The following is a 24,012-nucleotide window of genomic DNA, read 5'->3' as shown; positions in this document are numbered from 1 at the left end:
GGAAAAAAATATAAAGGTTCTATATATTCATGTTGGCTTTATGCATATGTCATATGTACTTGTTTGCTTGTTTATTTATGTGCACATTTTAATTGTATGATGCATAGTACTTTGTAGTAGATATTCATAGAAAATAAAGTATTATATCTTTTGCTTAAAGACCAGCACAGCTTAAATATCAGACAGCAGTAATCAGCAAGGAAGGAATCCATTAGATTAACTTCTACTTGCGTATTTTAGTAGAGTATGGATTTGAGTGTGGATAATCTGCTCATCACATTAAAATTCTGCTGCTCTTTTAAAAACTCAGCTTCTTCCTCAGAGAGGAAAGTGTGATTTATTAATATAAATCTACCTTTATCTTTTTTTGAGGTACCTTCTATTACAGCTGTATGCTTTTCATGGAAAAGAAAATAAACAGATTTTTTAGAAGAAATATTTTATTAAACAAATATTGCTGCTACCATTTCCCAGAGACAGGCATTTCCAAAAGTAGAGTTTGTATTTATTGGAATTACAAGTTTTGTGGTTGTAAGAAAATATAAAGAGAATATGTACATCAGAAATACATAGGAACTGACGATTTTTATTAAATTAAATGTGCTTGAAATTGGTCCTGATAAGTAATTTTGTTTAAAAAATATATCAATTTGAAATATTATCAGTTCATAAAATGGACTTGTGTCCCGTTTTTTCCTCCTCAGGAAAATGAGTTGAATGATATGTTAAAATCACTATACAGCCACCCTGTCCCAAAGGCAAACACTTCTGTCAGTTTGAATGTGGTAAGTATTACCTGTATTTTAAAAATATTCTTATAAGTGATTATAACCTCTTTCCTTCCAGCTCTTCCCAGGTCTCACTGTTCTTAAGGCCTGTAGTCACTATATTCCGTCCTACTTTCTCAGGCCATTATATCTCCTAGTACCTCTTGTCATTGCCTTTGGAATAAAATATAAACTCCTCTGTTTGACATTTGAGAGCCCTTCATAATCTTGTTCCAGGCTCTCTTCCAGACAGATAGCACATTATTTTCCATCACACATTTGAAGATCCAGTCAAATTGGCCAATGTCATGTTTACATGTCATTTCATTACCTGCCTCTGTATTTATGCACAGGCTTGCACTCTTGCCCCTCCTCCCTGTGCTAGCATTTTCTTCCTTCTCATCTTCATGGCACTCCTAGCTCTTTTCAAAACTCAGTTGGAATTCTCTACCTCTTTCAAGATACCATTCCTGATTTCCTTAGGGATTCCCATTCCTGTCTAGTCACCATGTATTTATCTTGTATGTATTGTTTATTTATTTATTTGTAAAACAGATGGTATCCTGCTATGAGAGTATAAGCTTCTCAAAGTTCTAGGCTCATGTATCTAGTTGTATCCCTAGCACAACACTAGGGTTGCACATATAGTGTAGGTACTTCATAAATGCTTGTTTGTTTAATTAGAACCATAGTAATTTCACATTAAATTTTAATACAAAAATTTCCCTTTTGACATTTTTCTTCCAGGAAAATCTTGGGGGTGGTTCTCAATTATTCCTAGATGACATTGTTGACAATTTTTCCACAACCTTTAACTATCATAATTTGCTATGTGGGATCTGTGTTTTGGTGGTTGTGAAATCACATAACTTATCTTTGAAATGTAGATTATCCAGTGGCCATTCTAAAAATTCCCTTATGACTCATACTTGTAAATTTGCCAGTTAGAATGAGCAAATCTCTGAGATCTGTGAGGACATTTTCCCATTTTAGAAAGCTTAGCTTTACTTTAGGCCAGTGCAAAAGAAATATAAAATAAAAATTAAATTTCCTACATTGAAAACAATGCCTTTAAAAATCAAAGATATATAAGATTGTTTTTGCTGTATTGAAATAAAGAAGAAAGGTGGAGACTGGACCTGCCATTTTATTGTTATAGGAAACTCTCAGGTAAGGGCATATTTTCCACCAATTCAAGTGACACTTTCTCTGCAACTTATAGTTTTAAGTAGTTACCTAGAGCATTAAGGATTAAGGAACTTGTCAAGGGTCACATAAGCAGTACATATCAGAGATGGAACTTGAACCTAGGCCTTAGAGAGAAGGAAACATAGTATAATGGATAGAAAACTAACCTCAAAAACAGGAAGAATTGTGTTTAAATTCCACCCCTGGCACATACTGCCTCTGTGATACTGGGCAAGTCATTGAAGCTGTCTGTGTTTCTGGCAACTCTAAAACAGAAAGAATGATAATTTAGTAATGGAAGCCTGTGGTTGAGAGATTTATTTATCCTAGAAATATTGCACAAAAACCAACCAAACAAACAAACAAAAAAACCCAACTCAAACCCAAAACACTGATGAACCCAAAGGGAAAAAAAACCCAATGCAAATATATTTATAAAAACATGATTTGACGTTCCTTTTCTAGTTTTTTAACAGTGTCTAGTAAGTTTAATCTTTGTATTCTGCTACATCTCTTGACTATAGCCTAAGTGCACCATGGATTTTTCCATTGCTCTTTGAGTTCTTGTGATTTTATTTCTTTCAAAATAATAATGTCACATGAATTATGGCTCTACCTTTTATTTATTTTTAATCCATTATTTCTTTTTTTAAATAATATTTTATTTTTCCCCAGTTACTTGTTAAAACAATTCTTAAACTTTTTTAAAGTTTTGATTTCCAAATTATATCTCTCTGTCCCTTCTTCTCTTCTACCCTCCCCTCTCTGGTACAGTTAGCAATCTGATGTGAGTTATACATGTGCAGTAATGTAAAACATTTCTATATTAGTTATTTCACACAATAATATTTGAACAAAATGAAAATGGAAAAAAGAAAGAGAAAAATAGTATGCTTCAGTTTGCATTCAGATAATAGCAGTTCTTTCTCTGTAGGCAGATAGGATGTTTCATCAAGGTTCCTTTGGGATTTTCTTGGATCATTGTATTGCTAAGAATAGCTCCTCCCTCCCTCCCACCCTCTCTTCCTCCCTCCTTCCTTCCTTCCTTCCTTCCTTCCTTCCTTCCTTCCTTCCTTCCTTCCTTCCTTCCTTCCTTCCTTCCTTCCTTCCTTCCTTCCTTCCTTCCTTCCTTCCTTCCTTCCTTCCTTCCTTCTTTTTTTTTTTCCTCTTTGGGATATAGACCTAGGTAGGGCATTTCTGGACCAAAGGGTATGTGTAATTTTATAGCTCTTTGAACATAGTTCCAAATTGTTCTCCAGAATGGTTGGATCCCTTCACAATTCCACCAATATTGCATTAATGTGTCAGTTTTCCCCCATCCCCTCCAACATTTATCAATTTCCTTTTTTGTTATATTAGCCATTCTTATAGGTGTGAGGCGGTACATCAGAGTTGTTTTAATTAGCATTTTTCTAAACTTTGTCCACTCACATTCCCTTTTTTCCCAAGAAATTTTTACATGACCACAGAGATATAAATAGGTATGTGTAGAATTTTATGGTTACAAATTTTTTGTGACCCCCACATTCAGTTACATGACCCCATGTGGGGTCATGACCCACAGTTAAAGAAGTTTTGATTTAGAATATTTTTTCATGACTATAGATAGCTTTGATTTCTTTGTCTGAAAACTGCCTATTCATATCCTTTGACCATTCATTAATTGGGGAAGTACTTGTAAATGTCACTCAGTTCTTCTTATATTTGAGAAATGAGGTCTTTATTTAATCAAAATTATCTATCTTTACATTTTTTAATGCTCTCTATATCTTGTTTGTTCTAAATACTTCCCTGATCCATAGATATGACAGGTAAACCCTATTGCATGCTTTCCTAATTTGCTTATGGTATCACACTTTATATGCAAATTATGCATTTATTTTGACTTTATCTTGGCATACAGTGCGAGATGTTGGTCTGTATCTAGTTTCTGTCATACTGCTTTTTAGTTTTCCCAGAAGTTTTTTCAGATGTTGAATTTTTGTTCCAAAAGCTTAGATCTTTGAGTTTATCATATACTAGAATACTGTGGTCATTTACTACATGGTATTATGTACCTAATCTATTCCACTGATCTACCACTATTTCTTAGCCAGTACAAGAGTTATTTTTGGTAATTATCACTTTATAATACAGTTTGAGATCTGGTGTACCTAGATCCCCTTAATTTTTTTTTCTTGGATTCCCTCGATTTACTTGACCTTTTATTCTTCCAGCTTAATTTTGTTGTTATTTGTTCTAGTCCTATAAAACAATTTTTGGTAGTTTGATACAACATTGGAGAAATAAATTAATTTAGGCAGAATTGTCATTTTTATTATATTGGTTCAGCCCACCCATAAGCAATTAATATTTTTCCATTTGTTTAGGTCTGACTTTGTGTGAAAAGTTTATGTAGTTCTTGGGTTTGTCTTGGCAGGAAGACTTCCAAGTATTTTGTTTTGTCTAGTTATTATAAATGGAATTTCTCTTTTTATCTCTTGCAGCTGGGCTTTGTTGGTAATACATAGAAATATTGATGATTTATGTGGGATTATTTGGTATCCCACAACTTTGCTAAAGTTGTTAACTATTTCAACTGGTTTTTTTCATCATATCATATGGTTCCTATTGGTTTTGGTGATGTGGTCAATTATGCTGATAGATTTCCTAATTTTGAATCAGCCCTGCATTCCTTGTATAAATCCCATTTGGTCATAATATAGGAACCTTGTGATATATGGCTGTAATCTTCTTGTTGGTATTTTACTTAAAACTTTTGTATTAATATTCATTAGGGAAATTGTTTTATGATTTTCTTTCCCTGTTTTAGCTCTTGTTTAGGTATCATTTATGTCATAAAAGGAATTTGGTAGAATTCCTTCTTTGCCTATTTTTCCAATTAGCTTGTATAGTATTGGAATTAATTGTTCTTTTAAATGTTTGGTAGAATTCACTTTTGAATCCACCTGGCTCTGGGTATTTTTTCTTAGGAAGTTCATTAATGGCTTGCTCAATTCCTTTTTTCAAAGATTGGGTCATTTCTGTTAATCTGAAAAATTTATATTTTTGTAAATATTCATTCATTTCAAGATTGTCCAATTTATTTACATTTAATTGGGTAAAATAGCTTCTAATTATTTCTTCAGTTTCTCTACATTGGTGGTAGAGTCACCACTTTCCTTTTTGGTACTATAATTTGCTTTTATTTTCCCTCATTTAAATCAAATTAACCAATGGCTCATCTTTTCTTTCTTTCTTTTTTTTTTAATAAAACCAGGTTCTAGTTTTATTTTGACACTGCTCTGTACTTCTAAGTTTGTGCCTGGACCTTGTTCCCTTCCCACCCCAGTGAGAAAAACCTTCCCTGCTGAGCTAGTAAGCTGCTTCCTTGCTCCTAAATCAGTTGTGAGATGATTTTTAGAGGGGAATTTGGGAGGATTCCAAGGAGTTCCTGCTTCATTCTGCCACCTTGGCAACATAAGTTGATAGCTATAACTTTTAGAAGTATATTTTGATGAGGTGGAAAGGATGCAGGAAGGGTCTGGGAGGAGTCTGACTCCAGAAATTAAAGGTGGAGGAGAAAAGACTGAGAAAGACTGGAAGCCCCCTACTTGTAGATGAGCCCTCAAAGTCAGGGAGCCCAGTGGGAGGTTCCCTACTTGGCAATGAGCCCCCAAAGTAAAGAGGCTGAAGAAGAAGCAGGTTGGGGAGCCTGGTAGAGTCTCTCTAGTTGTCATTGAGCCCCCCCCCAGGTCAGGGGACAGGTCGGAGAGCCCTCTGGTGGTTCCCTAACTTGTTAACGAGCCCCAAGGCTGGGGGCTGGGAAGTAGCAGGCAGGTCACAGAGCCCAGCAGGGGTCCCCCTACTTGTCAATAAGCTCCCCTTCTTTTAGCTTGAAATAAAAGAACTTCTCCAGGGCGCTGGCACAGCGGCAGTACTCGCTGTCTGGGGGGTTGTACTCATGGCGGTTGGTGATCTCCCGCTGGAGGTTGTCCACAAAGAGCTTCCAAGTCACATAATAATGGCTCCTGAGACACTCTGTCATGGTCTTCAGGTCGATGGGGAAGTGGATGACCTCATAATAGTCTGGAGCCTCTGCCTTCTTCACAGGCTTCATGAAGGGCCAGGCACTGGGGTGGGTCTTGATCTGTGCCAACAGGTTTTTGAGGGCTGTATAGAGCTGGTCAGGGTCCTTGAGCTCGTTCCCCTTCTCCTTTCCCAAAGGCTTCCATCCCGTCTCACAGATGCCAGTGACTCTCCACAGGGATCTGCCTTACACCCTCCTTGAAGCACCTAAGACCTGGGTACACCTTCCTAATCTGAGCCTGTTTGCATTCAATCAGTTTCTTGATTATCTCCTGCTTCTTGATTATATGGGAAAGCTCAGTATAGGGAATCCTGGCCCCCTCATAATCCTTGATTTAACCCAGGTAGCAACTTTTGGGAACCTTGATGTCCTTGGAGAATCCCTGCTTTTTCAAGTAGCTGATGGCATACTCATCTGTGTAGGTGAGGAAGTAGAGGATTTTGTGCTTGATATGATACTCCTTCAGGTGGTTCATGGGGTGAGTCCCATATCCCTTGACTTGCTTGTTGGAAGTGACTGCACAGAAGACAATTTCTGTGAAGTCCTGGGTGGGGAACATTCAGAAGCAGATTCCCCCAATGACCCATCCATCTTTGATGAAGGCCAATGTCTTGTGCTTCCAGTCAAACACAAACCTGGAAATGTACTCTTTGGGTATTCGGGGGAGCTGATGAGAAAAAACATTCTGCAGCTCAACCAGCCAGAGTGGTACATGCTGACTGGCCTTTGGTGCCAGTGAATTTCCTATGACATGTAACTCGATGATCCCATGACGCTCTTCTCCCCCAGCATGGGCTTTGCCGCTCCAGGGCAAAGGTCAAGGGAGCTGCTGCTGCTGCCACCCAGGCTTTGGGTGAATAACGAGGCACATGGCACAGCTGCAGCACTTAAAGTGGCTTGCCAGGGAACTAACTATGGCTCCTCTGAGGCAGGCATGGTGAACCCTGATTCCCAGATAGGGGAACTTCCCCATAGATTTCTTCCTCCAAAATGTACAGGAACTTGGGGGAATGGGTAAGGATAAGTGTCCTCTTCTCAGACACCAATTTGTACTTCTCCACTCGAAACTTCTCCAGCAGCTATCGTCGGGTAACAGTAAAGATGGACCACAGGAGGCTGCATCTGAAGACATGAGTTGTCTCATAGCAGGGCAGGCTGTCACAGCTTTGTGGGACACGGCAGTAACACAGCCACCTGGTATAATTGACCTTTTAGGTGGCTACATCTTCACCCTGTGACCTCTGCTGGAACTGGGCAGGAATCTCCAGCTTCCAGTAGTTAAGGCAGAGCAGGAACATCTTTGAGAGCTCAAACGCTGTCTGCTGCTCCCTTGGGGCCAGGTGGCTGAACTTAAACCGCATGAAATTCAGTACACCCTGCTCAATATTGGGCTTCTCAAAGAGGGGACTTCCCAGTGACCCCTCTACTACTGGATATGTCACCTGTAGGATGCATTTTCTCAAAAGCTTGAAGAGGTAGAAGTAAACCTGCTTGGTGTCTGTGTCTTCTTCCTTGTGCACAGACATGAAGAGATTCTCTACATCCACCACCATCCCCAACAGCTTGTTGATCTCATCCTCAGACACTTCCTTCAGGTGGTGTCAGCCAGGAAATGTTCTTAGCTCTGGCAGGCCTCACTTAGGTTGGTTGCAGGCTGTTGTAGGTCCATTTGGGGAGTGGTGGGAGGCTTGGGGTTCTTCCAGCCATTACACTTGCAAGCATCATTAGCCTTGCAGGCCGAGAAGACCCCAAGCTTCTCCAGCTTCTTGGCAGGGGGCAGCTGTGCCTTCCTCTGGCTGGCAGGGGCTGGGGCTGGGGCTGGGGCCGGGGCCAGAGCCAGAGCCAGAGCCAGAGCCAGAGCCAGAGCCAGAGCTGGATGCTGCACGCTCTGGGACTGCGGAGCCTAAACTTGGGCCTGGGTTTGGGTTGGAGCTTAGGCCTGGGCTTGCCCTGGTTCCACCATGGCCTCCCCTGTGGCACAGCTCAGTGTTGCGAGCCCAAGGGCCGCACACTAAATCCTCTTGAGAGGCTACAACCAGCTGGCAAATAAAAGAATGAATGGTTAAAGCTATTTTTAAAGATTGTTTTCAAATTATTTAAGCTTATCTGTTGAAAAATATTGCAAAGACAACAATATTGTATATAAAAATTACTGAATTTAGATAATACACCAAATCATATAACTATACTTGGTTTATTGTATGAGAATGTTAGTATGCAAGGAGTTCTACCAAATTACTTCTCTGACACAAATATGGTTTTGATACCTAAATCAGAGCAAGCAACAGTAGAGAAATAAAAGTGTAGACAAATTTCCGTAATGAATATTGGTGTAAAAAATTTTAAATAAGGTATTAACAAAGGGATTTCAGAACTATGCCAAAAAGATTACACACTATAACCAGGCTGGATTTATATCAGGAATGCAGGGCTTATTCAGTATTAAGAAAACTATAAGCATAATTAACTATAACAAAAACAACAAAAATGTGATTATATTAATAGATGTAGAAAAAGCTTTTGACAAACATGACATTCAAATCAAAACCACTAGAAAATATGGGAATGAATGGAACTCTTCTTAAAATGAAAAGTAGTATCTATCTAAAACCAAGAGCAAGCATTATTTGTAAAAGAAATAAACTTAGAAGCCGTTATAAGATCAGCAGTTGGAGGAAGGGTGTCCATTATCATCATTATTATTCAGTATGTTGTACTGGAAATGCTACTTATAGCAGTAAGAAAATAAAAACAAATGAAAGAGGGGCAGCTAGGTGCCTCAATAAATAAAGCACTGGCTCTGGATTCAGGAGGACCTGAATTCATATCCGGCCTCAGACACTTGACATGTACTAGCTGTGTGACCCTGGGTAAGTAACTTAACCCTCATTGTGTTGAAAGAAAAAAAAAATTAAAGGGATAAGCATAGACAGTGAGGAAACAAAACTATAACTTTTGCAGATGATATGGTTAGGGAACTCTAGGAAATCAATTAAAAAACTAATAGAAACAAGTAACCTTTAGTAAAGTTAAAGGATACAAAACAAGCCCACACAAATCATGGACTACATTTTGCCAACAAAACCCAGCAAGAAGAGATAGAAAAAAAATGGTTTAAATTAATTCTAGGCAATGTAAGATAATTGGATGCATGCTTGCTAAGATACACACAGACAGTATATAAACACAATTATAACACACTACACAAATATAGATTATACAACTGGAGCAATATTAATTGTTCATAGTTAGCCTTATCTAATACAATAAAAATAACAGAACCACCTAATGTTACTGATTCAGTGCCATACAATCAAACTATTAAAAGATTACTTAATAGAGCTAGAAAAAAAATAACAAAATTTCTCTGGAGAAACAAAAGATCAAGAGTATCAAGGGAATCAATGAAAATAAATTTGTGAAGGCTGGTAACCTAGTAATACCAGATCTCAGACTATTCTACAAAGTGATAATCATCAAGATATTTTGGTACTGGATAACAAATAGAGTTATTGATCAATGGAATAGATTAGGTACACAATTATAGAAGCAAATGAGCATGGTAACCTATTTTTTGTTAAACCCAAAGATCCTACCTGTTATTTGACAAAACTTCTAGGAAAACTGGAAAGTATTCAGGCAGAAGCTAAGCATAGACGAAGATCTCACACTGTATATACTAAGATAAACTCAAAATAGGTACATGACTTAAATATAAAGGGAACCACAGGAAAAAAGTTATCTGTCACATCTATGAATACAAGAGTTCATTACCAAACAAAAAGTAGACTCATAGGAGGTAAAATGGATAACTTTAATTATATTAAAATAAAAATATTTTGTACAAACAAAACAAATTTAGCCAAAATTAGAAGAAAAGCAGGAACAAGGAAAAAAAATTATAGCAAATTTCTTTGATAAAGGTCTCAATTCTCAAATATATAGGAATTGAGCCAGATATATAAAAATAAGAGTCATTCCCTAACTGATAAATGGTTAGAGGATATGAGTACAGGTGATTGTGCTAAAATAAATGATAAAGGGGATAGTTTCAGAAAATCCTGGGAAAATTTATATGAATTGGTACAAAGTAAAATGAGCAGAACTAGAACAGATAAATAGTAATGGCAAGATTGTAATGATAATCAATTGTGACTTAGCATCTCTGATCGATATTTTGATCCATGACAATTCCAAATACTCATGAAAAATGCTAAATACCTCCTGAAGCACATTTTGGTATTTATTTGGTCTTGTTTTTTTTTTTTTAAACATATTTGTTCTGTGAACAAATATGATTGCTTCAACACTTGCATATCCTGGATCATGCAGTATTCCACTTTGCTCCCCCCTGAAAATTATCAGAGATGTGGATAAACTCTGCATTTACATGAAGATTTAAAGAAAGAACATAGTTCATTCTAGTCTGCTAAATATTTTAAGCAGTAATAATAATGTTTTTCATCATATAATTAGTTAGGCTTATCTTTACATATGATATTCAGTAAATTAATTGTTTTTTCTGTCTGTAACTACTTTATTATTTTCTAATAAACTTGAATCAGAAATAGATTTTTCTTATTCTTTGCCGATATTAATAAACAAATAAAAGCTTATTTAATTTTTTGTTTTATATTTCCATTGTTCTTGATACTTACGATACTTTACATAAAGCTATAATTTCATATAGTGTGAAATCAAATAATGTGACCACTTCACAATTGGAACCAAGCTATACTTTCAGAAAGGTAACTGAAACTAGAGCTTTTTTGGTTTGGGTTGTCTTTCACACAGTAATATAGAAAATCTGTATTTAGCTAAGTATTTATTGGCCCACACAGCTCAGAAACAAGTTTTCATCACAAAATATATAGCTATAATCCCTCCTAACAGAAATTTAAGGCTGTATACTTAATAACATATATTTTCTCTATGCATCCTTTTTCGTAATATTTTAGATACTGGACCTCATTCATTCTTTTTCCAAATTCTTCAACTAATGGCTCAGCATATCTTCATTTATTGTTGTTTATCCTCATTACAATATCATTGACAGAACTATCCTGAAAACAGTCCTACATATTAGCTTATTTTTGCTTTTTCTTTCACATCCTAATTAGTAAATTAGTTGTTCACTGCAAGTTTAGCATTCCTAGGATTTCCTTGAGGAAAGCCTTTCTTGTATTGATGTTTAGTGGCTCTGAGGTGAAGCTTTTTCATGGGTTCATATTGTTTGCATTTGTAGTACTTGAGATAAGATGATTATAGAAATAATAAGGGTAGATAATTCTAAACATAAACTAGTGTTAACAGGGTTGTTTTTATATTACCTATATTTCTTCTCTATCCCCGTCCCAGAGAGCTTCATCAATAAAGAATAAAAAATGGTTGAGAAGGGAAGGAGTAAGGTAAAAGGAGGGGTCAGCGAGAATAATCTTGAAATATAATAGAGGACCATCATTGGACTTCCATCAGCTGTTACCTGGCTCCCCTATCTAAATTTTTTCAACCTTTGTCTTCTGCCACTTGTGAGTTTTGTTTTATCCTCTTGGCTGTCATAATATATTTCCTAGCGTTTAACATAGTGCCTGCCACATAGAAAGCACTTAATAAATGCTTTTTGACGAGATTAATGGCTTGCCCAAGGTTATATAACTAGTAAGTGAAAAAGCTAGTACTGAAAACTAGTTCTTTCCATATTTCTCTCATACTCAAAACAAAGTTTTCTTGATACTAACCTGCTTTCAATTGGTGTTTTCCCCAAAGTATAATTTTTTGAAATTATTTTTTCCCATATAGGATGTGCCCCATGATTTGAGGTTGACATAAGGCATTTCTATTCTATTAGCATTATGCTATTTAAGGCCTTTATCCTTTTTTCCATAAAGCCCAGGCCTGCCTCTGTCCCTTCTTCCTCACCTTCCACCTCAAGTGAACTCTTTCTGCAACCTAGCCTTCATTTTCCACTTAACTTAGTAGTACAACCATACCAGTCTCTTTGCCATTTTGTGTACATGAAGATTCATCTCTTGTCTAGCACTGATTGTCCCCTTTGCCTGCCTGGAATGTACTCCTTACTCGTTTCTGCCTCATATTTGTGTGTATATGTGTGTATGTACAAAATACATATATGCATCTTTGTATGTTTGCACATATACATACAACCCCCCAAACTGAAGATGTTTCTACTTTAAGCTTAATAATGAATAGAATAAACACTTGGTCCAGTTTATGGACCAGTTGTGTCGATGCCCTGTTATTCTTACATCATTTTGAAATATTTAAGGACCTTATTTTATACCAGATATATAGCTCAACAGGTAGATGACAAGCCCAAATACTCTTTACTTAGTTGTTCAGGATATGGTTTTAGATTGAAAATAGTAAGAGGTACTAAGGTATTGTTGCAGCAAGATTCATTTTAAAATTCACAGCTTAACTTTCTCTGGTTAGAGAGATTTGCCAAAAAAGGAAGAAGCAGGGACATGAATATAATATCATTAGTACTAGTCCTTCAGGCCTAAGCTCAAGGGCTCAGAATGACTGAACACATGTATAAGAATAGCATAAGCAGCCAAGTATATGGCAAGATACATAGCTAGGCTCAGAACTAACCAGGTGGTGAGATTTCTATATGGGAAGATGAATTAGGTGGGTCCAAATTTTAGCCTTTCCAAGATTGCCCTCTCAAACTTATTCACTAGCCTTAGATCTCAGATATCACTCCTTTGAGCTGTATTTTTCTTGAAGTGGTGGCACATTGGCCCAAAGACATAACACACTTGAAAACAAAGCTCAAAAGGACTATTTAGAGTCCCAAAGGGTTTCACCTCAAATAGCAAAGTCTCATTAATCACAGTAGGTCTTGACATAATTGTGATCAATACTTTCAAGTTGTTGCAATAAATTAGCTAGCAAATAAAAATTTATCAGGCCTTCTAAAAAAAACACATAAAAGATTTTTACTCAACAGTCTTTTCTACTAGTATTTTTCTTTCTCAAAAACAGCTTAAAATCCACCCTGATGTACAAATGCAGTCATCAGAATCTAATGAAGTACCATATTATAGCTATAAACCTCCAGAATGGCAGATAATCTCTTTCTTTTTCAACCCTTATGGCAAAAATCAATCTTTAAGACTGGAGTTTCTTAAGACTAACTTGGGTAAAATGTAACTTCAGTATAAATCACTCTAGATATAACTTCATAATTAAAGCATTTCCTAATTACCACCACCACCCCTTTGTAGTGGGGTGGGGAGAGGTGATTCAGCTTTCTAAGTGGATAGCCAATAATACTTCCTCTTTATTATAGGAAAGTACTTGAGAATATTAACAGTTTTCTTTTCCTTTAACCGTTCAGCTCATAATCTAGCAGTGTGTGTGTGTGTGTGTGTGTGTGTGTGTGTGTGTGTGTGTGTGTGTGTGTGTGTGTGTTCTGTCTGTCTTTGTGTCTCTGTGTGTCTGTGTCTGTGTCTGGCACATAGCAGGTGCTTATAAATGCTTGATGATTAATTGATTATTTCATCCTCCAATCTCATTCTTTTCCAGTCTGTAAATTAATTTTTTTAAACTTCACATTTTATATTTTATTATTTTCCTGCTTATAATTCATTAGTTTTCCATTAGCCTTCTTCCTATATTATCTCCTGTAAATTTGCTACATGAACCTATCATTCTGGCAAAACTTTACCTTGTTCTGTGAACAAATATGATTGCTTCAACACTTGCATATCCTGGATCATGCAGTATTCCACTTTGCTCCCCCCTGCCTTTCTTCACTTAACCTGAAAACTAGTGCTTTTCCAAGACGTACCTTCTTTGTTGAGCCTGTTTTCCACCCTGAAATAATCTTTTCCTTCTCTGAACTTATTTCTCTTCTCTAAACTTCAGTAGCATATATTATCTGTACACTTATTTGGCATTTATAGCTGTATAGAATCTTATAGAAAGGTGCTTAGTGGTTCTTTTAGTCATGTTCCTATGCAACAACTGTTTCAGTTCAATTCTGAGAGTGTCACCAGTCTCTGCATGAATACCTGAGTTGAGGAATTCATGATGTTATTAAGCAGCAATTCCAAATTTCATATTTTTTGCTGATGCTTGTTATTATATTTCACAATATATCTCTTTTCTGTCACCTTTTCAGAGAGCTCTCCCTTTTGGGTATAGGGATTAGACTTGTGATTTCATTGGTATAGAGAACTCCTAAGTGAGAAAATTGCCTCTCAGTGCTGTTAGGCATTTTCTTTGCAATTTATAGTCTTAGTCTTAAAGAGTTTCCTGGAGCACTAAGAAGTCAAGTGACTTTCTCAGGGTCACATTTCCAGTAGGTATCAGAAATAAGACTTTAACCCAGGTCTTTATCATCTGTGCCATGTTGGCTGCATCTGCCTAGCTACCTAGAAGCTGCTAGGTAGCAGAAGTTAAAGTACTGGACCTAGAACCAGGAAGTTCTGAGTTCAAACTCTGATTTAGACCCTTTCTAGCTGTGTGACTTTGGGCAATTAACTCTGTCACAATTTTCTCATCATTAAAATGGAGATGATGCAATAGTACCCCTTTCTAAGGTTGTTGTGAGAATAAAATGAGATAATAATTATAAAAGGGCTTTTCCAACCTTATAATGCTAATATAAATGCTAGCTGCTATTATTATCATCTCCTTATCCTTTATTACAAAGGAGGAAAACGGGGGAGAGAGTAGAAGCAGTTTAGTAAAACTAATATTCCCATAAAACCTTCCATTTTTATTGTTCCAAACCCCCAATTCCCCATCCTTGTAAAGAAGTGGGTAAAGGTACATTATCATACATATATCTCTTCTTTGGAGTTGAGATTGGTGATGCAAGTTTTCTAGCCTTCAGGTTCATTTGTTTAGTTGTTCTTTTTGTTTACATTGCTGTAGTCATTGTGCATATTGTGCATATTGCGCATATTGCTTTTCTGTTTGTTTACTTCACTTCATATCTATTTTTATAAATCTTTTCATGCTTTGCTATATTCACCATATTCATTCTTTCTTAAAGCACTATAATATTCTACTAAATTTATATTACACAACTTGTTTAGTCATTCCCAATAGCTAAGCATCTACTTTGTTTCCAATGGCTATATATAAAGTTATGCTACAAATATTTTGGTGTATGTGGAGCTTCTCATTTTTTATTAATCTCCATGCATCTGACTGGAAGTAGAATCTCTGGGTCAAAGGGAAAGCCATTTTAATCACTCTCTTTGCATGGCTTTAAACTGCTTTCCAGAAGCCCATTCCATTTTTAGACAGAAATAATAATTCCTGTTATTTCCTATACTGATTCCCAAATGGGCCTTCTTGGAAATTCTACCATTCTACCTTTTGGAGCTAACTAGAATTTTAAATCTACATGCTAATCCTTTAAATATTTGAAGACAGCTAGCTTGCATTTCTCCACCTCCCTCTTCCCATTTCATCCTCTTTATGTCAAATATTACCAGTCATTTCAACCAGTTGCCAAATGAGGTTTCCTCACCCATTATGATTGCCTTCCTTTGATCACATCAGACTTTTTCAATAGGGTCTCTTAAAATATGTTGTCCAGACCAGAACATAGTATTATAGCTTTGGTTTATCTGACCAGTGCAGTGTACTAGGGATCCCCGTTGATTTGTGCTTTAGCTATCCTAGTCCAGGATAAAATTAGCTTTTCTTGTACCTCTGTCACACCTTTGAATTATTCTACTTGTCATCTAAGACTCTCAGGCTTTTTTTTCCTTTCACATAAATTATTGTCAATGGAGATATCATTCATTCTGTATTTCATCTTAGAGAAGGGGGTTTAGATCTTTCTATATCCCTCTGGAGTGCTGTTATTGTTGTTGTTGTTTTTCCTTCATTCTCAAAGAGGACCATGACATCTGGGTGATGTCATGACCTGCACTGAATTGAATTCAAGTCAGGGAGGGCTGTGCAAGGTCAACAACCTCACTGTCTACTCCAGAGCATCTGGGTCCAGTGGCAAGATAGATATCAGGATGACTGGAGATGGCCCTGAATATTTAATTAGGGTTAAGTGACTTGCCCAGGGTCACATAGCTAATAAGTGTCTGAGGTGAGATTTGAATTCAGATCCTGTTGATTACAGCACTAGTGCTTTATTCACTGCGCCACCCAGCTATACTCTGGAGTGCAAAATTATGACAAATGCTGAATTTTAAATTTGTTTGTTATATATCATTTTGCTAAATTTGGCCCATTATTCTAGCTTATTTACCTTTCAAAAATATTTAAATTCAACCATACATTTTATTAGCTATACCTTACAGCTTTCAGTCCAGTCAATAAGTATTAAGCACTTATTCTTTGCCAGGAACAGTACTAACTGTAGAGAATACAAATACAAGATGAAGGAGATACTCCTTGCCCTTAAGGAACTTATAATCTAATAGGAAAAGACCACACATATAAGGAAGGTGAAAAGCTGTTGGAGGTGGTAAGGGGTGAACTTCCAGGATAAAAAAGCTACTATATAGCATGGTAGAAAAAGTCCATAGAATCAGGAGTGGAAACCAGAGAGGAATTTGTTACCTACAGATTCAACAAGAAAGCCTTCTCTGTCTTCCTCCATTGTTTGTTGAACCTCATGACATTCTAGTCATGACCTCCGTCTATATTAGACATGGGTATAGTCAATTAGTGAAATAGGGATAAGGAAGGAAAAAGGACAAGAATTCATTAAGCACCTACTATGTGCTAGGCACTGTGTCGAGGATTTTACAAATATCTCATTTGATTCACAAACCTGGAAGATAGATGCTATTTTTGTCCCAATTTTATGGTTAAGGTAGCAGAGGCAAAATGAGGTTAAGTAACTTTCCCAGAATCACACAATTAGTAAGTATCTGTGGCTGAATTTAAGCTCAGATGTGCCTTACTCCAGGACTAGCACTCTGTGCACAGTTCCACCTAGCTGCTTCAAAGTAAAATATGTATCTAATTACATTGTCATTAAGGTTTCTCTCTTTTCTATAAGGATACTTTGAAATATTCTGTCTGATTTGTTAAAAAAATCAAGATATATCATAGTTATGGCATTATACATTATTCATCAATCTAGTTTTTAAAAAAGTCTTTTCATACTGTCTTGTATTATTAGCTATATTTTCATGGGTAATTTTTATTTTTGTGACTAAATTGTTGACTTAAGGAGTTTAATTTGGTGGCTTAGATTTATGAACTATAGACATCATCTTTTCCCTTTGATTTGCCGTTCCTTTAAAATTTTCTGTTTCTTTTGAGGGCACTATTCTCCTGATCATCCAGGTTTGTAACTTTGAAATCATCCTTGACTCTTCGCTTTCCTTCACCCCTTATCCTATACTTGATCAGTTCTTGGGTCATATTAAATCTATTTCCAATAATTCAGGCCCTCATTATCATTTATCTAGACCGCTTAAACATAGTCTTTTTAAAAATATCTATTTATTTATTTTGAATTTTATTTCCCCCCCACCAAAAAAAAAAAGACTTCAGAGGGGCAGCTAGGTGCTTCAGTTGATAAAGCACTGGCCTTGGATTCAGGAGGACCTGAGTTCAAACCCAGCCTCAGACACTTGACACTTAACTAGCTGTGTGACCCTGGGCAAGTCACTTAACCCTCATTGCCCTGGAAAAAAAAGAATTTTATTTTCCCCAATTACATGTAAAAACAAATTTAACATCAATTAAAAAAAAAACTTCATGTTCCAGGTTCTCTTCCTCCCTCCCTCCCCACCCCACCTTAAGAACTCAAGGAATTCAGTATAAGTTACACATGTGTAGTCATGCAAAACATTTCCACAGAAGTCAAGTTGTGAAATAAAACAGACAAAAAAAAACTTCAGAAAAAAGAACTAATAAAAGAATTATGCTTCAATCTGTATTCTGATGCCATCAGTTCTCTCTGTAGATGGATTGCATTTTTCCTAAGTCCTAAGTTGTCTTGGCTCATTATATTGCTGAAAATAACTAAGTCATTGACAGCAGATCATTTTACAATGTTGCTGTTATTTGGTATACAGTGCATTTCACTTTGCATCAGCTCATGTAAGTCTTTTTCAGGATAGCATCCTGCTCATCATTTTTTTATAGTAAACTACATTTATTCAGTACTTTAAATAGAGATTTTCCTACAATAAACCCATGAGGTTGATTATTGCAGAAACAGCAATAGATAACATTTATATAGTACCTTATAGCTGACAAAGAATTTTCTTCCCAATAGCCCAGCAAAGTAGGTACCATGCATTTTATCATCCTCAATCAATCCTTGCAATCATCCTCAATCAATCCTCACCACCACCATCAATCAATCCTCAGCCCTCCTCCTCATCAATCAACCCTCTTCCTCTTCAATCATCATCATCATCATTCTTGCATAGCTCTTGCCTCTGCTTCAAATTTTTTCAGTTATTTACAGTTTATTTACTATTACTAACTGTATTTCTCTCCATCCTATTCCTTCTCCATGATATTTTCTGTTTTCTGTCTTCTTTCACCTTATCCCTCCTCAAAAGTGTTTTGCTTCTGACTGCCCCCTCCCCCAATCTGTCCTCTTTTCTTTCACTCCTCCCCCCTTATCTCCTTCCCCTCCTACTTTCCTGCAGTGTAAGAGAGATTACTCTACCCAATTGAGTGTGTATGTTATTCCCTCTTTGAGCCAGTTCTGATGAGAGTAAGGCTCACTCACTCCATTGCACCTCCCCCATCTTCCCCTCCATACCATAAGCTATTTCTTACTTCTTTTATGTAATACCTTACCCCATTCCATTTCTCCCTTTCCCTTTCTCCCAGTGCATTCCTCTAACCCCTTAATTTTATTTTTTAAAAGATATCATCCCTTCATATTCAACTCAGACCTGTGCCTTCTATCTAAATATACTCCATTCAGTTGCCATTTTTATGCTTCTCTAAGGTCTTGTATTTGAAAGTCAATTTTTTTATTCAGTTCAGGTCTTTTCATCATTAATGCCTGAAAGTCCTCTCTTTCATTGAATTCCCATTTCCCCCCGAACGATTATACTGTTTTACTGGGTAAGTGATTCTTGGTTATAATCCCAGTTCCTTTGCCCTCCAGAATATCATCTTACAAAACCCTCCAGTCCTTTAATGTAGAAGATTCTGGATCTTGGGTTATCCTGACTGTGGCTTCACCAAACTTGAATTGTTTCTTTCTGACTACTTGAGGTATTTTCTCCTTGACCTGGAAGTTCTGGAATTTTGTTATAATATTCCTGGAAATTTTCATTTTGGGATCTCTTTCCAGAGGTGATCAGTGGATTATTATTATTTTGGGGGGGGGCAGTGAGGGTTAAGTGACTTGCCCAGGGTCACACAGCTATGACATAATAAGTAAAGTGATCGTTCAATGCCCCATTTACAGTCTTTCACAATTGTGCTTAGACCCTACTTTGTAGAATTCTTTTTTGTTAATTTCACATATATATACATCATGTTCCAAGCAAACTGGTAGACTAGACAGACATTCCTTGAGTTTGATGTCCCATCTTCCACCAGCATGCAATCATTTTATTCATTAATTCAACAAAACCTTTTAATGTGCCTGGTAGGGGCAGGCACTGTTCTTGGCACTGTGTTAACATTGACAAAAAGAAAATAGCCCTTCCCCCCAAAAGAGGTTACATTCAAGTTGTAGGGACAAGCTGCAGAAATCAGAGGTTTCTCTGAAAAAGCATGGCTGGGAGAGGGGGAGCACCCTTGTGTGAGCACCTTGCTGGCTCTTCTAACAAAAATAAAAATAGAAAATCTACAAAAACAAAGCATTAACATGATCTTATTTGTCTGGTTAAACAGAGTAAAATCAGAAACAGGGTATTTAGGGAGTTGAAAAAACCCATTTGAAAATTTAAAGGGAAAAAACAGCCAGTACTCAGCAGTTTAAAGGGACAGGGTAGGGGAAATTTTTTAAAGATATGGCAAGAAGAGAACACAAAATCCACCCTAAATCTTTTGGGGGTACACTTTCCCATGTTCCATCTCTTTCAGTCAAGAGAGTAAACTCAGACTTAACAGTTTCTATAGTCTTGTCCCCACTAAGTTCATGTGCAAATGAGTCCTTGTCTCAGTTACTATTGAGCTGGATCCAAAGGTTGTTCCCCTGGGCCTTAAAACTGAAACTACTAAAAGAACAACTTGGAGTGGACATGATTTAAAGCCTTTTGGGAATTTATAGAATTGATCTCCTTAGCCCAAAACAAAAGAATAACAACCAAGGCAAAAATGGAGGCCTGTATTCATGGGCTGTATGTTGGGCTTGGATGAAGAGGACCCAAATTTTCTCCCCAATGTTTCCTCTCATTAGAACACCAACAGGCAGGAGAAAGTTAGCAGAAAAGGACAAAATTAACTTAGTTGGTTTACGTCTTTTGAATAATCCCCCAGTTCTGGCTCTGAAGCCATTCTGAGAAGTTATTCCTCATGATGTATTTGCTTACCAAACTAGTGCCAGTTGGAGAATGTCTGTGGCATACTTCAGATCTCTCCAAAGCCCTCTTATTGTATGTTAATCAGGTTCCCCAACCCCTTGCATGTGGGGAATTGCATTAACAGAGTATGCTAATAAATGCTTATAAGGGCTCAGCTCCTTAGCCAGTCGGTTACAATCCCTCATTTAATTTTTAAAAAATGTGCCATTCTAAGAAAATGAGCTGGGTACCTTTTAAATGCATTCTCCATGTCTCTAATCCAGAATATACTCTGGGGTCTCAGGGATGTATAAGCATTGTCCTGTCACTTGATTTTCCAGTGCCACACAGAGTTTCAAAATAGTCAATGTGGCAAGATCTAATACAGTCTCACATACATTTGCAGATGATAATTAAAGTTATCTCCAAATAAAATGTTACACAGATTCAGCAAAGACTATTTCACAAAGTTTAGTCCTTGCTTAGTATTCAGCATCTATCTGCCTTGGTGTAAAATGCCCTTTGTCATCTCAAAAGCAATAAAGAAGAGAAAAGGCAAAGAAAATTGGCTTTCTGTCTTGGAAGACAATTTATCATACAGAACATTCCATACCACATTGAGTTCTTCTTGAAGAGACTTGGTACCTGCTGTCAACTGGAAGTCATCCCTTTATACTTGGGTGAAAAAACAAACCAATTTCACTTGGAGCTTGAAAACTAATTCTGCCTCTTGGGAGGCTGGGATATTGTACCCTCTCCTTTTTCCATTAGTGTTGTCTTCTCCTTACTTTACACCTATATTCACAGATTCATCTTAATCATATAGTAAGTCCAAAGGAAAAGACAACCAAACTTCTCATTTCAGAAGGAAAGCCAAGTCCTCTGTACAGCAAATTCAAAGTTTGAATGACTCTCTTCCCATGAGAATTGGAGAGCAAAGTTTATGTGGGCTACATGCAGGAGTTCATTTGGGATAAATGTGAGGCCAATTGAATTTTCAGGAAGCCATTGGAGAGACCTTCTACCCTGGGCTTTAAATCTTGATTATTATAAATCCACTAGAAAAGAAAGTTTCATTTTTTTCTTCTAGTTTTAAATTGCAATTGTGAACAGTCAGTTTTTAGAGTTGCCATAAAAGTCACACCAGTTCCTTTTGAGACAGTTTTTATAGACTTCAGTAGTTGTATATTCCTTGAGGGGTTGCTGTATTATTGGAACCTGTATAGTAGATATTGATGTTGAGGCAAATATGAGAAATATGAAGTTTATATTCCTAAGATACATACTGGTACCTAGTTTACTTAAAGCATAAGATAGTTTATATATTTTTCTTAGCCTTTTAGTTTTAAGCAGTTTTATTGCTTGCCTAGTGACATGAATCCAGGTGGTTTGTCTGAGATCCTTTTGTACTGTATATAGGTCCATAGTATAAAAAGGCTTGGTTGCCTAGAAACTCCTGAGTCATCTATCCTAAAGTGCTTAATTCCTTATCTTGGGAGCCCCACAGTTGTTTGGAGTTATTTGATCTTATTTTACTTAGTTTCTAACTGGGACTGCTTGCTCTATTATTGAATGAGTTTGGAATTCCAGGAGGATTGCCTTCAGTGGAAGGATCCTTTAGGATAAACTTCAGATGCCCTTTGGTCTAAGGACCCAGAAGAAAATTGCCAGAATCTCAAAATTATTGGGGACTCATAGAAAAATTTTGGTGTGCCCGCTATAGAATGGCATACATGGAGAATTTTGTCTAGACTCCAGTTAGGATGATCTTATATGTTATGGAAATAATGGAAATTTTTTAAACTTTAAAAAAAATTCATCTTTATTCAGATCCTTGCAATATTTGGAAACTTTTTTTTACCTAAGACAGTTTCGTTTCTTACCTAAGAGTGAAGCGGTGACTTCTTCCCTGTGGGGAGAGGCCCAGCTGTTCTTGAAATTCTGTTGGAAACCTAGACTTTCTCTCTGAGAAAGTAGGCCTATTTTGTCTTCCCTTTTGCTTTATTTCCTTTGTTGTTTTATGTTGGGAAAGGTTTTTTTTTGGCAAACAAGATAGAATCAACTGCTAGAACATTGTAAAAAAATGTTTGTTCATTTGTATAACTTATCTGGAAGTATAGAAGTATGTTTATTATAAGGTTTGATTAGGAATTGTGTCAAATATACTTTTCTTGAGACTCTTTAGCACAAAGCAGTGGGGAAGAAATCCAAAAACAAAGAACATCAGACCTTCCCAAAGTCACTGAAGAACTATCTCCGATTTTACCTTTGCCAAACCAATTCTAGGAGATTTGCACTGGGCAGAAAATATTAAAACTTGGAGGAGAGTATAAGGGTCATATTGAAACCACCCTACCTCTTGATAACCCTTAACTAACTGGATGAGAGAACTCATCTCAGTAAATCAATCAATCAAAAGTTCTTACACTAAATATAAAAAGACTTTCAACTAGAATTAGTCATGTTATGATAGTACAGGGACACTTGACCAAGTCACAGAGATCATCTGTAAAGTATCAAAAATTGAGAAAGGTAGTAATTTTCCCAGAAAATTAAACATTTGGCTTTCTAGTTTATTCCTGAGAAGGAACCTCCATGGGGTGGAAGGAGGGTCCTTGGCGAGGTCTCTCAATCCCTATTTGACTAGAGGAAGACTTTTCAGCTTCAAAGGGTCTGGAGGATGTTAGGCTTGCAGTTTTCCCATCAGTGTTCTAAATGGCATTCCTAGATCAGCTGGGTGTCCACCAGGAGCACATCTAAAAGGGACCCAGCAAAGAAACCACACTTTGCCTAAAGGGAATTTTTTAAGAATTCTACTTGTGGAGAAAAGGGCTTTAAGTAATCAGGGGCTGTAAGTTATTCTTTTGGCAGTGTGATCTCTAAGCTTGAGGCCTCTTTCCTCTGGATTTTGTATTTGAGGGAAAGTTTGTCACACAGAGAATTTTTGCAAGAAGTTTTGTACAAACTATGCTTTAATGTACCACCTTAGAAAAATATCTCTAAAGGCTTCTTAAGTCTGGCTAACTACGTTAATTCTCAACAGATAATTTGGGGAGGTTTGTACACTGGTGGGGACTCATGTCTGTGGCATTATAGAATCACCCTTCACCCCCCAGGGCTGCTTTTAAAACCCCAAGGGTGGAGATATAGCCAGCTTGAAGAACTACTCATTAATGGGGCCAAGTTTGGAGAGGATTCCTCAGCTTGCAAGGGCTACATCAGATTAAGGAAATAGCATCTTCAACTTCTCACCTTTCCAGTTCATTTTCCATGTAACTGCCGAATTGTTGTTCATAAACACAGTTCTGACAATGTCAGTCCCTTGTTCAAGAACCTTGATTGGTTCTTGAGGATAGGATAAAAACCAAACTCTTTTGTTTGACATTTAAAACCCATCATGTTCTGACTTCATCCTACTTCTCCCGGAATGTTGCACATTTCTCTCTGTGCATTGTGTTAAATCTAAACAAATCCATTTATTGTTCTTTGAACGTGCCTATTACATCTCCTGTCTTTCTCCCTGCCTAGGCTGTTATCCATGGCTGTA

General features: G+C 36.8%; 1 protein-coding gene across 2 annotated transcripts in view; it reads left to right on the top strand.

Annotated features, from left to right (window-relative positions):
- DENND1B (DENN domain containing 1B) overlaps positions 1–24,012 on the top strand; it is a 327,844-nt gene that overhangs the window by 174,053 nt on the left and 129,779 nt on the right. For both annotated transcript variants that reach the window (XM_043962753.1, XM_043962752.1), the window contains exon 7: positions 705–785. In XM_043962753.1, the coding sequence (XP_043818688.1) occupies positions 705–785 (81 nt within the window). The remainder of the gene's footprint in view (positions 1–704; positions 786–24,012) is intronic.

The sequence above is a fragment of the Dromiciops gliroides genome, chromosome 4 (assembly GCF_019393635.1).
Source record: "Dromiciops gliroides isolate mDroGli1 chromosome 4, mDroGli1.pri, whole genome shotgun sequence".
Classification (NCBI taxonomy): domain Eukaryota; kingdom Metazoa; phylum Chordata; class Mammalia; order Microbiotheria; family Microbiotheriidae; genus Dromiciops; species Dromiciops gliroides.
Note: the sequence above shows the minus strand (reverse complement) of the source record. Positions and strands in the feature narration are given on the sequence as shown.